We start from the raw sequence: 21,148 nt of genomic DNA, 5'->3' as shown, positions 1-21,148 counted from the left end.
TATTTACTTGCCCTTGAAAAAGCAAACTAACCATAAACAATAGTCCGATTACATAAAGAGAAACCACATTGGGTTTTGAACCTCTATAACGCTTTCAATATATATTGAAAAAAATATATATCGAACTCAAGAACAGAACAAACAAAAGAACAGATCATAGAAGCAATCAAGAAGTAGAGAGATTGAACACATTTTAAACAGTTTATCCAAGAGCATTGATAATAATCTATCAATTTCTAATAGAGACTTAGAAGAATAAAGGCTTGCAACTTAATGAGATGGGACTTCCAGTTTACAAACTGGGAGAAAATTAGAGAAGTGCATTTGAGGATGTGAAGCTCCAAGTATTTACTGTTTTTCTAAACTCATGAAAACTTCCATTTTTTTAAGTGATATGGTGCAAGTAAAATGAATTCATGTATAGCTGTCAAATGAAATTTTCTCAAATTTGTTATTTAATAAGCCTACCAAAATCACAAAGAGATTATCTTTCAGTATTTTGTATTTGTGTGTGCATTAAGCTTTAGGTCCCCTGAACATCAATATAATTAACTGAGGACTAAATGATACCAAAGAATTGTTAATTCTATCAGGTATCATAACCACATCATGGTTATGTAAGAAAATGTTTATTTCTTTAGAAATGTATACTGAAATATGTAAGGATGAATAAATTTGCTTCTAATACCTTACAAAAAGAAAGAAATACAGAAAGGACATGTGGCAAAATCTTGATACCTGTTGCATCTAAATCAGAGACTGGCAGCCCATAGCCCATTTCTATATGGCGTAAGCTAAGAATGGTTTCCCGTGTTTCAAGAATTGTAAAAACAACAGAAAAACATGTATTGCCTCCAAAACCTAGAATGCTTACTAGCAGTCTCTTTACAGAAGAAGTGCTGATGCCTGCTCTGGACGATGGGCATGTAAGAATTTATTGTACCATCTTTCTCTACTTTTCTGTATGTTACAATTTTTCATACTGAAAAATTTTTAAATACCGCGCTCCACTCCACACTCAAGATAAATCTACTAAACCACAGTAACGTTTTAACAGAAACCAAGCAAAAAAATTAAAAAAAAAACAACAAAAAACACTCCAAGTTTGCAACATTCAAAATGTACTTTTAACAATGAAAAGTGATCCTCACTGAGCAGATATTTGAATGAATCACATACCAGGCACTGTTCTAGGATCAGCAGACAGCGAAGTGAATGAAACAGACAAAATTCCTTGCCTTCATAGAATCCTGCATTGTTATGCTTACTCTTCTTATTTGACTCACAAATATTCTACCTTCCTCCCTTTCCGTATTGTCAAGGACATTACTGTGTGTTCCAATATATAAAAACTAACATCAGTCAACTATACTTCAACTAAAAAAATCCCTAAACATTCACATGTACTTGTTTTCAATGCAAACAAACAAATCATTCAACATAAAAGCTAGGTTAGTAACTTTCTGAAAATCAAATAATTAGACAATACTTACTGGAGATCCAAAGTTATGTCCAACTTCATGAGCAAAAGTAATGTGAGAGACTTTGGGGGGTACATGAGACCCATAGTTCTGAACAGTAATAATTCCAGTGTTTAAGGACTTCTTCTTACCATCTGAATACAGCTTACTTTTTTCACATATTCCTCCAGAGCTTCCTAATTCAGAACAGAAGATGGCCAAATTAGCATCTATTTACCCCTCAAAATAACTTTCTAATATATGCTATATTAAATTAAAACATTTTATATATCCCACTTATATCAAGTACTCAGAAGCTTTTTTAGTCCAAGATTAGGAAGTCATTTCAAGTAAGTTTTAGTGGTACACATAAAGGAAGTGCCAGGATGTAGAACAAGGCCCTTAATAAAATGTTCTTCATAATCGAAGTATTCCCCAATTTTTGCTCCCATCAATTTAGCAAAACAAGTATTTAAGTTTCTGTTAAATCTGAATATATCTGTATTTATGCTGTCAAAGCCTATATACCTTTTCATGTTAAAAAATTACATTTAATTTAAATGAAAGTTGAACAAAATATGCTCAAGTAGATTCTGAAAAGTCACTTCTACAAATAATAGCAGTGATGCATAGGAGTATGTAATTCACTATCCTGAAAGGCAATACACAATATATTTTTTAAAAGAGAAAATAATTAGTGGTTGCCAGGGGCTGGTGGGCAAGTGAAGAGAAGGACAGGGAGAGATTTGTAAAAGGGTACAAATTTCCAGTTATAGAATGAGTAAGGTCAGAGCACCTGGGTGGCTCAGTTGGTTAGGCATCTGACTCTTGGTTTCGGCTCAGGTCATGATCTCATGATTTGTGAAATCAAGCCCCACATAGGGCTCTGTGCTGATAGCATGGAGTCTACTCTCTCCCTCTCTCTCTGCCCCTCCCCAGCTTGCACACACTCTCTTTCTCAAAATAAATAAACTTTTAAAAAAAATTAAAAATTAAAAAATTGAAGGAATAAGGTCTAAGTAGCTAATGTATATATAACATGATGTGTATAGTTGATAACACTATATTGTACAAATGAAATTTGCAGAGTGTAGAACTTAAATATTCTCAACAAAAATAAACAAATAAATATGTGAGGTGATGGATGTGTTACTCAAGGGGAGGAAACCCTCTCACAATGTATATGAATATCAAATCATCATATTGTACACTTCAAATATCTTACTATTTTATTTGTCAATTACACCTCAATAAAGCAGAGGAAAAAAGAAAAGAATTATGTCCAGTAGGTAATAAAAAAAGGGGGTGGGTGGGAAGGAAGGAAGGAAGGAAGGAAGGAAGGAAGGAAGGAAGGAGGAATGGATGGATAGAGGGTGGGATGGAAGGGGAATAAAGCAAATGTGGAAAAAACGTGACTAATATATCAGGAGTTCACTGTACTATTCCTGCAACTTTTTAGCAGGTTTGAAATTTTCTTCAAAATAAGTTCAAAAAATTGAATTATCATTTTCCAATGTGTCTCAAGAATACTTTCAAATTTTAAAAGAAAAGCCGTATCACTGGGGCGCCTGGATGGCTCAGTCAGTTGAGTGTCTGACTTCGGCTCAGGTCATGATCTTGACGGTTTGTGAGTTCGAGCCCTGAGTCAGGCTCTGCACTAATACAGCCTGCTTGGGATTTTCTCTCTCTCTCTCTCCCTCTCTGTCTGCCCCTCCCCTCCCCTGCTTGGGTGTATACACATGCATGAGCGCTCTCTATCAAAATAAATCAATAAACTTAAAAAAATAAAAAGAAAAAAAGTGAAGCCATATTGCTACTTTATTATACATATTAAATCATTTTGTAGTTCACCTCTGCAATAATAGGAACTTTAAAGCTTAATATCAAAATGAAAGTACTTGCACATCTAAAAGCAGTTAACATAAGAAATTAGAAAAACAACAACAGGAAAATCAGAAACTGGCTGACCAACCCATCTTTATGTATATTATACTGAGAAGAACAGTTCTTTTTAAAATTCTGTTAAAGACTTTTAGTGAGAATTCACATGTAAAAGGTTTCTCTCTTTGTTCTTTATTTAAATACAATCAAATGTTAGGATATTCTGATAAGTGATCAAATTATTTCAAATTAGCTTTCTATACACAAAGTTACAACCAAGTTAATAAACCATTAAAAAAATCTAATATTTATAATCCTTAATAAAGCATATAATAGATGGCAATTCAAAATAGATTTGCAAGAATGTCATGACACTACAATTGCTGCCCTGTTCCTTTTAACATTAGAAAATATATGGCAACAAAATATAAATCTGAATTACTGTTATGATAGGAGTTAGGAAGAAGTTAGGAAATAACATGCTTCACAGAAATGTAAACTGAAAGACTGGGCCTATGCAGATTTTAACCACCAAAAATTAGAGAACCTTTATGATATTCAAAACTTACTACCTCTTCTACAAAGAAATCTTAACAGAAAGAAATCAGCAAATAATTTAACAATATGTAATATATTTTCTTATGCTACTTCTACTTTTGAGATGAGTCCTAAGGACTGTATCACTATTTCCAGACTAGAAAAGATATGAATAGCACTCTGTATGTAGTAATTATCCTCTACATATTATAGTTTTAAACAAATAGTAAATTAAAATCCTGCCTTAGTGAAGATTTGTCATATGGAAATTGGTCCAATGCAGTATTGTCAAACTTGAATTAAGCATAGAAGACTTCACACTGTAAATCTTTATCAGTTAAAAAAAGAAGAAATAAATAGCAAGTATTAAAAACTCTGATAATATATTTTTCTGTATGTTTAAGGTCTATCTCATTTAAGGGATGATCATACATAAATTCAAATGTACTTTTCTGAAATACAGTAATTCACACCTTGTTTAACATCTTAACAACTACTTTCGGTTTTAATAACTATCACTTACAGAAAAGTTTGGTATTTGTTACAAACTATTAACATATTAACTCAATTAACAGAAAAAAAATAAAACATTAAATTTAATTTTATAGGCTATGGTTTAATTTTTTTTGGCAATAGTGCACTGACTTTTTTTTAAATTTTAATTCCAGTACAGTTAACATACAGTGTTATATTAGTTTAGGTGTTGATTTAACAATTCCATGTAACACCCAGTCCTCAGTTATGGTTTAATTTTGTAAAAAATACTGCAACTAGTTCTGATGTGCCAGAAACTCAATTAGTGATATCATACATATCTACAGTGAAACTATATAGCTCTAGTTCAGTAACTGCTTGGTAACATACATTTAAAATTTTACTACATGTAGTCATCACTGCAAAACACAAATTGTAAATAGTAATGAGAAGGGTAAGATTTTTAAAACTTGAGTTAAAAGCTATTAAAACAGATCTCCCCCCCTCCAAATTAGAAAAACCACAAGGGTAATATAATACCCTGACAGAGTCCACAAACCCAGTTTTGGTGTGAACAGGCCTAAACACCTAAAACTTAATAGCAGCATGCTGACCATGCAGTATCAATCTGAGCAGTAATTTTGAACCAGACAGTAGTACTACTCCCAGAAAGGTTATCAGGAAATGTCCTGGGACATTTCTTCACCTTTCATGTCTTGGGAGCAGTACTCACACATAATAGGTTGGGACCCCAGATGTTAAACATCCTGCACCGAACAATCCAGACCTGCACAAAATGCCAATATATTTAGTGTCCTGTAGTAACATTCTAATGATGCAATTCTCCTAGCCCTATAATTAGACTTTTAAACAACACGTTAAGAATTTGACAGTTTGTGGGTTATCTTGTGAACACCATTTTGAGCTTTGTATGCCCTTAAATCCTAATATGTAAAATCATGGGGCGCCTGGGTGGCGCAGTCGGTTAAGCGTCCGACTTCAGCCAGGTCACGATCTCGCGGTCCGTGAGTTCGAGCCCCGCGTCGGGCTCTGGGCTGATGGCTCAGAGCCTGGAGCCTGTTTCCGATTCTGTGTCTCCCTCTCTCTCTGCCCCTCCCCCGTTCATGCTCTGTCTCTCTCTGTCCCCAAAATAAATAAACGTTGAAAAAAAAAAAAAAAGAGCATAAAGTGTAAAAGCTAAAATATAGTACCACTTAAGATTTAAAATACACATTACAAATCAAACAATAAACTAATAGGAATACAAAATAAACTAGGAATAGAAAAGCTGGCCTTATCCTACATAAAGCAGAAGGTGATTCTTATAAAAAGATAGAAATGATACATCAGAAGAAAGAGACATTACTGTATACAGCTCAAAAGCTGACAGACTATTGATCAAACTCTATATGACCAAATCTATATTCAAAGAGTATGTGATTGTTTCTACTCAACCTTTCAATTAATAAATCTGTATTTCTCTAAACGAGGCTTCTGAACTTAATGATAATGTAAATCACAGACTGTTCCACCTCCACTGCAATGGGTAGAGGATCCTATCCCAGATTTCTTAGCAACAGCAGTGTTCATGGCTAAGGCAGAGACCCCAGTAGAACACGGGCCCAGGTGCCGAGGTCAGTGGAGCTGTGGGTACTGACACCTGCTGCTTACGTCTCTTTTCACGGAACACTTTACTTTTGTTAAAATAAAGGCTATAAATAAAATAATAATAAGAGCAGTCTTTCTTTTCTTTTTACCTAGTGCTCCTGACCAGGGTTTCTCCACTCTCTATCTCATTCCAGAACAGAAGCAAGAACATAGTTTTCCCCTTGTAATTCTAAGGCCCTCTTTCCAAGAAAAATAAAAATCTTTAATTAATAATATTAACTTCTATGAAAAAATTAATATTTCATTTTTGTTTTCAGAAATGAGTACTTCTTTTTCTCATAAAATTATTTATTTCAGCCACTGAATGTACCAAATGTCAGGATACCCCCTTGTTAGTACGCATGACAAAATAAAAAGTTGTTTCATCTATTTTTCTACTTACATCATGCTTGCCTAACTCAAGTTGAATAAATTAAGATAATGTACAGGCATCAGGTTCTCCTATACTTTTGTAAAATTCAAGTTGCCCTGAAAACTGCTTTTTGTTTCAAGCATTAAGGCAAGAAACAGTTAAATAAACTACCTGAAGGTGCTCCAACCCAAGCCAGACCAAGAACACCATCATCAAAATCTCGGTCTGTGAAGACATAGGCCAAACAGTAGTCATCATGATTCTGCTCAGAATTCAATTCCAGAAACTTCTCCACGCCAATATTTGGGAATCGAAACGGATTTGTAGGGTCCTTCTCATCAGCAGTTGTGTTGATCTAAAATTCAAAACAATTATTTAAATAAGCAATTAAAGTTAGCAGAGCCTTTGTGTAAAGTCTTTGCTCCCCTTCTTCTGCATTTGCCTGCACAATATGCTTGGGACCCAAGGGAAATCAGGCCTGAATTAAGGCTTCTACAACTCATCCCCCAATGCCCCCACCCCTGAGCTGATTATAGAAGCTGGAAAGAGGGAAGGGGGGTGGGGGGGTGGGGGGAGAAACAGAGTAGGAGAATTAAAATTGAGCATGTTAAATTTCTGGGCAAGGTTTGACCAGGTTCCTGAACACTGAGCATTCTCTTTGGGATGGAAAAACAAGTTCTTCTTGAAAGAAAAATTCTAATAAAAGTATAGCTTCTCAAATTTAATCATCTGAGTAAGTCTCTTTTAGTGCTAATCTCCTGCACATGGTGGAAAATATAAGGATATAAAAACCTTAAACTTTAGCTAATTACTAGAACATAACATAGATATCAAACCCAAGACTGTCAATTCAACAGACAAATCGTTTTCTTGGTTCTCCTTGCCTAAAATCACAGGAGTCAAGCCCAATAAACTGCAAGTTCAATTGCTTTTCCCTGACTGTGGGCAAGATTTTTTTTTTTTTTTTTTTACTGACAATTCTCTTCTCTTACTGTATGAAGCTGAGTTCCTCCAGAATATTTCTTAAGATGCTTAGCTACTACACTCCTAGTGCAGGTTCCTCCTTCACAATCTGAAGAATAATCAGTTCTGATACCAAACTTCTACAAACAAAAGCTTTCATTTATTAGCCCCTGCCTCCTTTCAGAGACCCCTGCCTACCTTTGAAGTCCTAGAACAATGTGGCTTTCCTCAAGTAAGTGAGAGCATTACAGACAGAACTGTTGATACAGAATAAAAAGGGGTATCCATGAAAGTAAACATTTTTTAGAAGGCAAACTTCATCCTATTGAAAATGTTGGTAGTAAAGGGAGGATATAACAGTTGATAAAATGAGAATGTTAGGTCTTTTTAGAATCCACACCCTTCAGTAAAACCAAGAGGCTTAGAAGCAGGATTGCAAAAACACTACTCAGGGCAACTGCCTAAGGACAGATTTCAGAACATCTGATTTATCTACTAACAATTAACTAAAAACAATCAGTAATGGTCATCTAACGTAAATAATTCCAAAAGCTATTACACTACATTGTAAATAACACATCTGAGAGACATGCTATAAATGGCTTTTTTCCCAGTCAAATGAAATTCCTTGATATTTCTGTAATATTGGCTACAAATAAAAACTGCATCTAAATTTTAGCTACCTATATTAGAAATGAGATAATTCTTATTTAAATACTGATACAAACTTCAAATTAATTAATGGGTCACAAGGAATCTTTAGCAGATGAGATCTGAACTAAAATTTCAATCTCAGCTAAAAACCTGAAAACAACTAACTGCCACACTATCCATTCATACACATGCATTTCTTCATAATGCAAAGCATTTTACTCAAAAAAAAAGTGCTTCACTAAATTTGTTCTGGTATTCTTTACTTTTCACTACTTTGCATTTTAAATTAATAAGAACAGAGACTACACTTGATCTTAGCCAAAAGGCCAAGAAGCGATTCACTACTTTGCATTTTATTGCTTTGCCTACTAAACAATATTTTTCTTGGTCATTTAACGGTTTAAATTGCTCTCAATATACATGAAAGCAATTGATTATGAACAATTCTTACATTACTTATCTACAAACCACATTTCACCTGAAATTCCAATTTAACATTTAATCATACTACTAAGGATCAATTTTGCCTATGCTATTAAATATATTACATCCATGAACACAAATTATAATTTAGTCAACCGTATTTGAAGAAAGTTAGAAGCACAAAAATAAAGAAACCCTGTGGCAAATACTTTCGTAAAATAATTTTTTTAATTCAGGTTCTTACCTAGTTTATGAATTCATATTCTTAAAAGCTATACACATGGAAAGATTCACATTTGGAAAACTTCTGAAACAACCAACCCAATTTTGTTAGTAATTTAAAATCTACTTATTTAAATTTATAACATTAAAACTAATCATCAGTGACCCTGTGGCTCTGGGTGAGCATTTCTCAAAATGTGTTCTACATTTATTTGGACTCTCAGTTGACATTAATACAGAAAAGGTTCCATGGTCAAATTATTTCTGAAAATTATGAGTTTCAGGGCAGCTGGATGGCTCAGTCAGTTAAGCATCCAACTCTTGATTTCAGCTCAGGTCATGTCACAGTTCATGGCATCAAGCCCCACATCAAGCTCCACACTAACAGCAGAGAGCGTGCTTGGGATTCTCTCTCTCCCTTGCTCTCTGCCCTTCCCTTGCTCTCTCTCTTTCTCTCTTTCAAAGTAAACATTTTAAGAAAAAATTATGAGTTTCTCTCATGAAGGAATTCTCAAAATCTGAGATAAGTTAGCGTGCACTGTGAATTTACAAGACGAGGGTACAGTACTGTTTTTCTGACTTCCAATTTTATTTAACCATTCCATCTATCTTTTCCTTCCCTGGAACACCAAATGAGACACACTCGGAAAAATACCACACAAAGCAAATCTTAAGAAGCTGGAAAATTACATCAGGGGGATAAAAGGTCAAGTACTATACCTGTAGTTATTGAGAAGTTATGGCTTTCTAAATGTTATATTAATCAGACAGAATATAGTATGACTGTTACCTCTTTTGCAGTACAGATTACAGCCCTACAGATTTCGTTCTAAATCATAAATCCAGTGTGTGTGTGTGTGTGTGTGTGTGTGTGTGTGTGTGTGTGTGTGTGTAAAAGCCAAGAGTAAAGATAGTAGGATCAGTAATATAAAATAAACTATTACTACATAAAGATGAAGTAAAAACCAAGTATTTTTCTTTTTGTAAACATGGTCCTTATGGTCTTTCTTAATGTTCTGAACTACTGAAATTCCTTACTCTTGGGCTGTCTGGGTGGCTCAGTCAGTTGAGCATCTGCAGCTCAGGTCATGATCTCACAGTCCGTGGGTTCGAGGCCTGCATCGGGCTCTGTGCTGACAGCTTAGAGCCTTGAGCCTGCTTCAGATTCTGTGTCTCCCTCTCTCTCTCTCTCTCTCTCTCTGCCCCTCCCCTACTTGTGCACGCACGTGCTCTCTCTCTCTCAAAAATAAACAAACATTGAAAAAAATAAAAAAATAAAAAAATAAAGGAATTCCTTACTCTTATTCGTTTCACCATGAAACTGATGTTGCGGATTCCAGAGAAGTCTGTGGTCTGGTAAATTGTATCAATTGCTTTAACATGACTGGATATCTATAGATTTAAAAAAAGAACAATATTTTAGAGGCAGTATTAAAATGTGAAAAAAGACTGTGAATTTCCATCTCCCAAATCAAGAATTATTCATGTTCGACCACACTCAAATTTTAAAATGTCTACATCATATACTGGATGAAAAGATGAAATAAGATTAGTCAACTAGGGCTGAGAGGGGAGATTCTGTGCCTTTTCCAGACTCGTCCCCAGCCAAAAACAAACATGCACTCTTGCTTGAATCATATAAAACTTTGTTCCCTCAATCAACCCTGCAATGTCAGACCTCCATGCCTTTTCACATGCTATTTTCTTATGCCTACAGTATCTTTATTTATCCTTCAGGCTTAGTTTGAATATCTTCTGTAAGAACTTCCCTGATAATAATCAGGACACTCAGTCATTCTCTGACTTTAGTCTTTCTATTGCTGCACTAGTACACATTCTCTAAGTTCTGTTGACCACTTTCTATACACTGGAACTGTTTTAGGTGCTAGGAATCTAATGGTGAACAAATAGAAAAGTTCCATATAAATTTACAAAGATTTATTCTAGAGGAGGAGGGATGAGAGGAAGTAATGCAAACATAAATAAGATACATTCAGATTTGCTAAATTCTAGGGGCATCTGGGTGGCTCCGCTGGTTAAACGTCCAACTTTAGCTCAGGTCATGATCTCACCAGTCATGGGTTCGAGCCCCATGTCGGGCTCTGTGCTAACAGCTCAGAGCCTGGAGCCTGTTTCGAATTCTGTGTTTCCCTCTCTCTCTGCCCCTCCCTGACTCATGCTCTGTCTCTCTCAAAAATAAATTTTAAAAAAACATTAAAAAAAAAAAAAAAGATTTACTAAATTCTAGGAGGAAATTAAACATGGTGATAGAACACAAAAGACTTCTCTGTTTATGTACCTGACTCCCAACTAAACTCTCTGGCTTCTAAACCACTTTCCCAACTTTATATATAAAAAGCATTCTTGCTACAATTTATGTAAAAGCATGTATATACACTTTTAAAACTATTTTCAAACAAATTATACAAATACGACACAGTCAGGTGGAAGAGTGAACAGTAATAATTTCAGAAGTAGCTCAGGTTGACATACTGTTAAAGAAAGTCCTAACAATGCTGACAGGGTCTATTATAAATTCATGCTATCTAACCTCAGCTTGGCCTAGTAATCCCTTATCAGATTCTGTTTCTTCTCCATTCCTGACAGTAGTCGTTCAAACATTCCTCCACAGATGATTATACTTCATACTTTACTGAGAGCTCATCCTGATTCCCCTCCCTCCTAACCTTCAAATTTTTCTAACTTTATCCATTTCTATCTTCCTCAAAGGGTAATTCTTCCTTAAAGGGAAACTTTTCTTTATTCCTGAATCCAATCCTTACTGGCTGGACCTGCAAGAACATTGGCTCCTATCGATTTTTCTTTCTCTTGTATCTTACATTGCTTTTCTACTGGATCATTTTCCTCTTCCTACCAACTTGCTCCTGAGTATTCCCTGTCTTCCTTTCACCCCCAAATACTTCATAGTATTTCTAAATCACCATATCTTTTCCTATTTTTCACATTTCTTAAAACCCTTGCTGCTTCACTGGGGCGCCTGGGTGGCTCAGTTGGTTAAGTGTCCGACTCTTGATTTCAGCTCAGGTCATGAGCTCACAGTTTCGTGGGCTCAGGCCCCACATTGGGCTCTGCTCACTGACCGTACAGAGCCTGCTTCAGATCCTCTGTCTCTCTCTCTCTCTGCCCGTCCCCAACTTGTATTCACACGCTCTCTCTCTCAAAATAAATAAACTTTGAAAAATTAAAAAAAAAATTCTTGCTGCCTCGGCCAACCCATCCATTATGCTTGCAATGTTTTCACCCTCACGACTCTACCAAGAGCAGATTAAAACTCATCAATAACATTCTAGTAACTAAAAATCAACTACCTTTTATAGTCTTTTTTGTCTTCAGTATTATTGTGGCATAATTGCAAATAAAATTGTAAGATGTTTAAAGTACACATCTTGATGATTTGATACATGTATACATTGTGAAAGGACTCCCCCTATCTAGTAAATTAACATATTGTAGTCATTCTTCATTCTCTTTGATATCTCTATAATATGACATTTTGTTTTGAAACTTGTTTCTTCCTTGGCTAACCCCAGTTCATCTCCAACATGTTTATTATGTTTTCCCCCATAGCTTCTCTTCCTCATCCTACTCACTATATACAGATATTATCCCTCAGTTTCCTCCCTTTTAATTTCATTCTCTCCCCTTATTTGAACTGTATCTTTTGTACCCATAAATTCTATGCAGAAAGCTTAAGGTTAGGCTAACCTCTCCCAAACTCCAGGTCTACTTCAATATCCTAAGGAATGACCACTTGGCTTTTAAACACATCTAAAATTAAGCTAGTCAACAACACCAAAATGAGTCCATCATTTATACTATTGGCACCTGAATCCTCTTAGTCTCAAATCAAATTTGGAGTCAAAATGCATCCTCAAACTCTCACTGGTACTCTTCAACACGAAGGGTATCTTGCATGGTTATCTCCAAAAACTTTTTACTTTATAGTAAGTGTTGAAAAGACACAAATGCAAACAATGCAACTTTGAAAGCACCAAGTACAAAAAAAAAAAAGTACTAAGTACAATGGGAATACAGAATAGAAATTAAATACTTCTTGTTGGAAGGATTCCTCCATTCTTCCATTCTTTAGGACCACAATTGAAAATTCAACCCTCTTACTCTTAAATATAGAGAACAAACTGAGGGTTGCTGGCAGGGGAGTGGGGAAGAGAGGAATAAATGGGCAAGGGGCATTAAGGAAGACACTTGTTGGAATAAGCACTGGGTGTTATATGTAGGGGATGAATCACTGGATTCTATTCCTGAAATCATTACTGCACTATATGCTAACTAACTTGGATGTAAATTTACAAAAAATCAATAAAAATTTAAAAAAAAGAAAAGAAAAGAAAATTCAATCCTCTTTTCAAAGCTAAGCTCCAGTGCTATCATCTTCATGAAATCATTTTCTTACACTTCAGCTTTTCATGACTCTAAAACATCCTAACTGGTCTTTCAGTCATCTGTGTACTTATCCTACATGTTCTATAATTATTAAAAATATGTACTTTTTTTTCAAAAAAGAGATATGCCATAACTTTAATTTTAGAGGAAAATATAGGTATAATTTAACAGTGTGAGAACTCCTAAAATAGTAGCAAAATTATAAATACCTGGGCAATCACAGCTTCTCGTGTTCCATAATATTTAAAGAACAGATGATCAGTTTGAATATAAAGCTGACAAGTATTTCTCTCAGCTGAAGTTGTACGTTTTTTCCTCAAGTGTTCTGGACCATTAACAGCATGTTCTCCTTGAGGTGTCTATATGTCAAAAAGAGAGTCATTTCTGATAATTAGTATGCTTCACTATTATACTTCATACAGCTAAGAATACACATTATGTACAATTTCATAGTCTGCTTTATTATGTAACACCATAGGTATTCCCCCACACCATAAAAATTCTTATAAATCTCACTTTCAGTCTCATAACATTCCACTATATAGATGATTTATAATTTATTCAAGCAATTCTTCCACTTTTAAACATTTTCAAAACATATTTTTTAATATATAATCCTTTAAATATAAAGCAAGTCTTATAGTAGCTTACACTACTTTGATATTTTCTTCTCTCTCCCTCTAATACCCAATCTATTACCTAGCCCCATCAAATTGATCTCCTAAATACCTAGAGAATCTGCCCATTATCTCTGGTGCCTTCACATTAGCCCCAGCTACCATCATTTATTACCTAGGGTACTGCAATATCTCTATCCATATCCACTACCGGCCTTCCCTCTATTCTCCAAACCACACTCTTTCCAAAATGCCAACTTGCAAAATTACCCACCTGCATAATATATTTCAATGGCTTCCTAATGCTCTAAGGATAAAGCTCTAAATGCTTTACATGTGCCACCAAATCAACACTGCAGTCTCTGCTTGCATGCCCGGTTTCTTCTCATTCTATATTATTTCAAAGAGAGACTCTACCACATAACCCAACCCTAGCTCTCTGTGCTACAGCTAAACAGACTTCTTTCCAATCCTCCAACATCGTCTGTCTCCTGCCAGTCTTTGCACATGCACATACAGCTGCCTTCTCCTAACCAAGCTTTTTCCTTCAGACCCATCGATTACACCACCTCACAGAATGCACCCATGTCCCTTCCATAGTGCAACCTTATGATATATTGTGTGGTGATTGGTTTAATTTCTGTTTCCAGCCTACCACCATTACTTCAACCACTAGAACAGGAGCTCCAGAAAGAACAATCCCTGTTTGCTTCTCACTATATTGCTATCACCTAACACAGACTTGGCAGGCAAACAGCAGAGACTCAGTAAGTAAGAATTAACACTGCTATTGAATCCAAGCACTTAAACATTTGCTGACATCTGAAGACTCCATTTTAACTGAGTTTTGATGACATAGTTATGGAGAATTCAAATTAAATTAGATATGGGGGGGGCGCCTGGGTGGCGCAGTCGGTTAAGCGTCCGACTTCAGCCAGGTCACGATCTAGCGGTCTGTGAGTTCGAGCCCCGCATCAGGCTCTGGGCTGATGGCTCGGAGCCTGGAGCCTGTTTCCGATTCTGTGTCTCCCTCTCTCTCTGCCCCTCCCCCGTTCATGCTCTGTCTCTCTCTGTCCCAAAAATAAATAAAAAACGTTGAAAAAAAATTAAAAAAAAAAAATTAGATTTGGGGCACCTGGGTGGCTCAGTCGGTTAAGCATTCAACTTCAACTCAGGTCATGATCTCACCACTCATGGGTTCAAGCCCCACGTCAGGCTTTGTTCTGACAGCTCAGAGCCTGGAGCCTGCTTCGGATTCTGTGTCTCCCTCTCTCTCTGCCCCTCCCCTGCTTGCACATGTGCGCGCGCACGCGCTCTCTCTCTCAAAAATAAACAAAAACATTAAATAAATTGTATTAAACAAATTAAATTAGATTTTAAGCCACAATTCCAAATTTACTCTCACATTTCATACTTTGCTTCTCCCTTGACAACTCCATGTTTCTCTGTTCTCTCAGTTACCGCCTTCATTTTGCCTTTATCTATTTTCACTGAGTACAGCATTCGAGGGTGGCAGTTACTCAGCTTCACCACACCCTACTGTCTTCTGGTTTCAATGGTCTCCAATGAAAAATGAGCTGTCATTTTTACTGTTGCTTCTGTAAAGGTAACTGGACTTTTTTTACTGGTTGCCTTTAAGAGTATATTATCTTTCAGTTTTTAGACTTTTCTAATAACATCCTAGGGTGTTATTTTCACTATAAAGTATTTATCCTGCTCTAACTACAGGGCTTACCAAAAGTGTTGATATCCTCTGTCATATTTGGAAAAGTCTCTGCCATATCTGTCCTTATTTCACTGTCATTTTTCCCCCTCCTGAGAAATCAATTATACATATGCTAGACCTTCTTGATGAGTCTCCTATCTCTTTTCTGTATTTTCTATCCTTTTGCTTCTGAGTGGTTCATTCTGTTTTCTTATGATATACCACCCAGATCTAAATCCATCAAATTCTTAATTTCTGTTGTTATGTTTTTTAATTCTAGAATTTCCATCAGACTCTTTTGTTCATTTTCAGTTTTCTGCTGCAATTTTAAATTCCATCTTTATGTACTTGAACATATTAAAGTCTGTATCTGTGTCTGATCATTTCATTACCTCGAAACCTTTAGGCTGTTTACATGTCTGATACCCCAGTACAATGTAAACTCTTTGAGGGTGTACACTTTATGCCATTTACTCTTGCATCACTGATGTTTGGTATACAACTTTTCTCCTCTTGTTCTTACATCATGTTGTCTCATTTGTTCATATGCTTATTATTTTCAGCTGAGTGCCAGACAACGTACATGAAAAACCACAGATAGAATTTTAGGATTCAGGCAATGATACTTTTCTCAAGAGAAAATTTATTTTTGCTTCTGGCCTTCACCGTTAGGCTTGATGCACTAGTAATCCTGGATCACCTTACTTTAATCACAGATTAAGCAGCTGTGATGTAAAGCTGTAATCCCTTTGACAGGAAGAGGTAGAACATTTTTTTGACCCACCCTTACTTCCAGGGAGTAGCCCTTCAAGATCCAAACCTAAAGCACTACAGAGAAGGCCTCATGTACTATTTTTACCCTAAGGCTCAAGAATCTGGAGAGTTCTACTCAGCTTCTCAGTCTCTCAGCTACTTTATCAGGAACTGGAAGATAGAGCTGGAGAAAAGGTAGATCCAAATGCCATGCTAACTCAGTCATCCTCATATTTTCCTAAGATCTAGCCCCATAATTCTTCACAGCCTTGTTCTCTCCCCAATGCCTCCAAGCCAATACACAAACACACACATGCAGACACACATATAAACATGTACATATGTACTTTTAAAATATTTATTTAAAAAAAATTTTATCTTGAGACCAGATTGGTTTTTATTAGCAGTTCTGAACAGGAAAAGGATTACTCTGTATCTTGAAAACAATTTTGTGGTAATTTTATGTATTCTGAATATTGTCTCAAAGCTTGTAATTGTCTTCATTTTGAGGTGTCTTTTACCCTTAATTTTCATATGGTGAAATATATCAAATTTTTTATAGTCAAAAGATTTCACATCATATTTTAAGAGTTTCTCTATCCCAAAATCCAAAATATTTTTAAATATCGTTTCAAACAATTTGCCCATTTTTTAATTGGAATTTGATGCATTATTTTAAGTGAGTTATAATACTTCTTTGTATATTCTGGAGAAGCCTTCTGCCAGATAGATGTACTGTTGACATTTTTTCACAGTCTGTGGCTTTTTATATTTTCTTAACTGTGTGTCTTTTGAGAAGATTTTAATTTTGACAAAGTCAAATTGATAAATTTTGGAGACTGGGTATTTTTTTTTTTTTATATTTATTTTGAGACACAGAGAGAGAGCACATGAGCAGGGGGAGAGGTAAAGAGAGAGGAAGAGCCCAAGCAGGCTCAATGCATCAAAGTCAAGAGTCAGACGCTCAACCAACTGAGCCACCAAGGTGCCCCTAGAATGGGTATTTTTGTGTCCTAAAAAATTGTTGCCTATGGCAAAGTCACAAAAACTTCTATGTTTTTTTCTAGAAGTTTATATTCTAGCCTTAAGTATATAGACTCATTATCTATTTTCAGTTAAATTTTGTATGAGGTGTTAAGTGTATAGGTTGAGGTTTGATTTTTTTTTCCATACGGATATCCAATTAATTATACCAGTACCATTTGTCAGACTGCTCTTTTCACCTTTAAATTACCGTGGGACTTTTGAGGAAATCAACTGACCTTATGGACTCTCTATTCTGTTCCATTGATTTATACATCTAACCTTAGGTCAAGAGGACACTATCTCGATTACTATAGCTTTATAGTAAGTCTTAATATCAGGCAGTGTAAATCCTCTAGTATGTGCTTTTTTGAAAGTTCTTCTGGCTATTCTAGATCCTTTACATTTCAGCCTAACTTTCAGAATCAGTTTATCAATTACTAGATAAATCCCCACTAAGATTTTGATAGGTGTTGCAATGACTCTACAGAAGAGCCTGGGGAGAATTGATATATTGAGTCTTCCAAACAATAAACACAATATATTCCTCTATTTATTAAGATATTTTATTCTTCTTGGCAATGTCTTACAGTTTTCATATATATGCCTTGTGCATATCTTATTAAATTTATTCTAAGTATTTCATATTCTTAATGATACTTTTAGAGGTTTTTTTAAATTTTATTTTGAGAGAGACAGAAAGACAGTGAGAGAGCATGGGGGAGGGGCAGAGAGAGAGAGAAAGAGGGAATCCCCAGCAGGCTCCACACTGTCAACTTAGAGCCCAATGCAGGACTTGAACTCATGAACCACAAGATTATGACCTGAGCCAAAATCAAGAGTCAGATGTGTAACCAACTGAACCACCCAGGCACCCCTAGAGGGTTTTTTTGAATTTCATTTTCTAAATTTTCACTGGTAGTATACAGAATACAACTGATTTTTGCATATTGACTTTTTATCTATCCTGTATCCTTGGAAAATTCACTTACTAATTTTGTAACTTTTCCTAGATTCATTAGGACTTTCTAAGCATACTCTCAATTCACCTACAAATAAATGCAGTTTATTTTCTTTATAATCTACATGCCTTTCATTTCTTTTTCTTGCCTAATTGTGCTATGACCGTGATGTGTTATCTTCTTTTAAATATTGCTGAGTTTAACTTGTTAATATTTTAAGAAATTTTGCATACATATTTATAAGGGATGTTGGTTTGTAGTTTAGTTTTCTTACAATGTCTTTGTATAGTGTGGGTATCAGGATAATGCTGGCCTGACAGAATGTGCTAAGTTTTCCTTTCTCCTTTATTTTCTTAAGGGCTTTGGGTAAGATTGATATTATTTTTTAAATGTTTAGACTTCAAGAGTGAAACTACGGGGCGCCTGGGTGGCTCAGTCGGTTAAACGTCCAACTTTGGCCCAGGTCATGATCTCATGGCTTGTTAGTTTGAGCCCCACATCGGGCTCTGTGCTCACAGCTGAGCCTGGAGCCTGATTTGGATTCTGTGCCTCCCTCTCTCTCTGCCTATTTCTCTCTCTCTGTCCTTCAAAAATAAACATTAAATAAATTTTTTTAAAAAAGAGTGAAACTATATCTGGGCTTGAACATTCCTTAACGGAAAATTATTAAGTATCAATCTAATCTCATGGTATACACACCTACTATTCTATTTTTGCTTGTTTTTCTTAATTTGTATGTGTAAAGGAATTTGCCTATTAAGTTGGCTGTTGAATTTATTGGCTCAATGTACTGAAAACTTAAACTACTAATGTGTATGGTAATATCCCCTCTTTCATTCCTGACACTATTAATTTGTGTTTTCTCTTTATTTCTTGATCAGACTAGCTAAAAGTTTATCAATTATATTAACCTTTTCTATTGATTTTTCTCATTTTTATATCATTGATATATCTCTTACCTATTGTTTTATTCTTCATACTTGAGTTCAATTTGTACTTCCTAATCTAGCTTTTTTTTTTTTTTTAAGAGAGAGTGTGCAAGTGGGGGAGAGGGGCCAAGGGAGGGAAAGAGTGAAAGGGAGGGAGTGGGGGGGGAGAGAGAAAGAGGGAGGGAGAGAGGGGGAAGGGAGAGATGGAGAGACAGGGAGAGAGAGGGGGAGAGAGGGAGAGAATATGAATCTTAAGCAGGCTCCATGCTCAGAAGCCCAACAAGAGGCTCAATCCCATGACCATGAGATCATGCATGACTTGAGCCAAATCAAGAGTCGGACACTCAACCAACTAAGCCACCCAAGCTACACCTCTTCTCTAGCTTTTTAAGGTGGATGCTTGTATGAGTGATTTCTAGATCTTTCTTCTTTTCCAATATGATCACTTAAGACTTTACATTCTTTGTTGTTAGCAGATGTTTAATGTGCATTCTTTACTTCTTTGTATAGACCTAAATTTCCATCTGGTACCTTTTTCTACCCAAAGAACATCCTTTAACATTTCTTGCATTTAAATTTTCTTTCAGTGGTTATACAACTTAAGCTGAATCTAACAAATTTTATTGTCTTGTATTTTTGTTATCATTCACTTCAAAATGTTTTCCAATTGCATTATTTTCCAATTGTCTTATTTACATATGACTTAATTTCTAAAAATTTTAGGATTTTCCAAATTTTTTATTACTGATTTCTAATTTAATTTCCTTGAGACTTAAGAACTTATTCTATGTAACTTCAATCCTTCTAAACTTATTGGGACTTATTTTGCAGCCTGGCATATGTTAGCAAATGTCATGTACACTTGTAAAGAATATGTATCTGCTACTGTTGAGTGGAAAGTTCTTTAAGTGTCAATTAGGTTGGGTTGGTTCAGAGTGGTGTTCAAGTGCCCTATATACTAAATGATTTTCTGTCTACTTGCTCTATCAACTTATCAGTCAACTTACTTGTTTACTCAGAAATGAGTGTACCTCTGACTATAATTTGTAGATTTTTCCATTTTTCCTTTCAGTTTTGTCAGTTTTTCCTTAATATATTTCATAGCTCTATTAATAACTGCACTATTAACTAACTTTTAGGGATTATTTCTCTTGAAGTAAAATGTCCCCCCCCCTTGTCTACAGTAATATTCTGTAAACTAATATACATTCTTTGATATTAATATGGTTACTCTAACATTCTTATGATGAGTGCTTGTATGATACATGTTTTGTTATCCTTTTACACTGTGTCTTTTACATTAAAAAAATTTTTTTAACATTTATTCATCTTTGAGAGACAGAGGCAGAGTGTGAGCAGGGGAGGGATAGAGAGAGAGGGAAACACAGAACGCAAAGCAGGCTCCAGGCTCTGAGCTGTCAGCACAGACCCCAATGTGGGGCTTGAACCCACAAACCGTGAGATCATGACCTGAGCCGAAGTTAGACACTTAACTGACCGAGCCACCAGGCACACCTCTGTGTCTTTACATTTAAACTGCGTTTCTTTTAGACAGATTTGGTCTTACTTCTTTAATCACTCTTACATTCAGCTTTTTAAATCAATATGTGTAGTCCATTGACATTTAATGTAATCATTAATATGGTTAGATTTAAAATTACCATCTTGGTATTTATTTTCTATTTGTCCCATATGTTCTTTGTTCTTTTTTTTTTTTCCTACCTTCTTTTGGATTAACTGAATATTTTAAATTACAGTTAACCCCTGAACAACCCAGGGATTAGGGATGCTGACCACTCACACAGTTGAAAATCCACATATAACTTTTGACTCCCCCCAAACTTAAATACCATAGCCTGTTGTTGACTGGAAGCCTTACCGATTACTAGTAAGTTAAAATGTATTTTGCGTATTGTATGTATTATGCACTCTATTCTTATAATAAAGCTAAATAAAATCAGAAGAAAGAGAAAATACATTTACAATGCTGTAGTTTATGTACTGTACAGTATTTACAGAAAAAAAATCCACATATAAGTGGACTTGTGCAGTTCAAACCCATGTTGTTCAAGGGTCAACTGTACATATGATTTCCTTTAT

The 21,148-nt window shown here is 35.4% G+C and overlaps 1 protein-coding gene and 1 pseudogene across 2 annotated transcripts in view; both read right to left on the bottom strand.

Moving 5' to 3' along the window:
• The window catches only part of ADAM10 (ADAM metallopeptidase domain 10), a 133,616-nt gene that overhangs the window by 28,444 nt on the left and 84,024 nt on the right, over positions 1-21,148 (bottom strand). For both annotated transcript variants that reach the window (XM_043555321.1, XM_043555322.1), the window contains exons 6-9: positions 13,269-13,418; positions 9,934-10,026; positions 6,544-6,727; positions 1,494-1,657 (exon numbers count right to left, since the gene is read on the bottom strand). In XM_043555321.1, the coding sequence (XP_043411256.1) occupies positions 1,494-1,657; positions 6,544-6,727; positions 9,934-10,026; positions 13,269-13,418 (591 nt within the window). The remainder of the gene's footprint in view (positions 1-1,493; positions 1,658-6,543; positions 6,728-9,933; positions 10,027-13,268; positions 13,419-21,148) is intronic.
• Positions 8,215-8,327, bottom strand: LOC122469908 (annotated as a pseudogene).

Source organism: Prionailurus bengalensis, chromosome B3 (genome assembly GCF_016509475.1).
Source record: "Prionailurus bengalensis isolate Pbe53 chromosome B3, Fcat_Pben_1.1_paternal_pri, whole genome shotgun sequence".
Lineage (NCBI taxonomy): Eukaryota > Metazoa > Chordata > Mammalia > Carnivora > Felidae > Prionailurus > Prionailurus bengalensis.
This window is presented reverse-complemented; position numbering and strand designations above follow the sequence as displayed.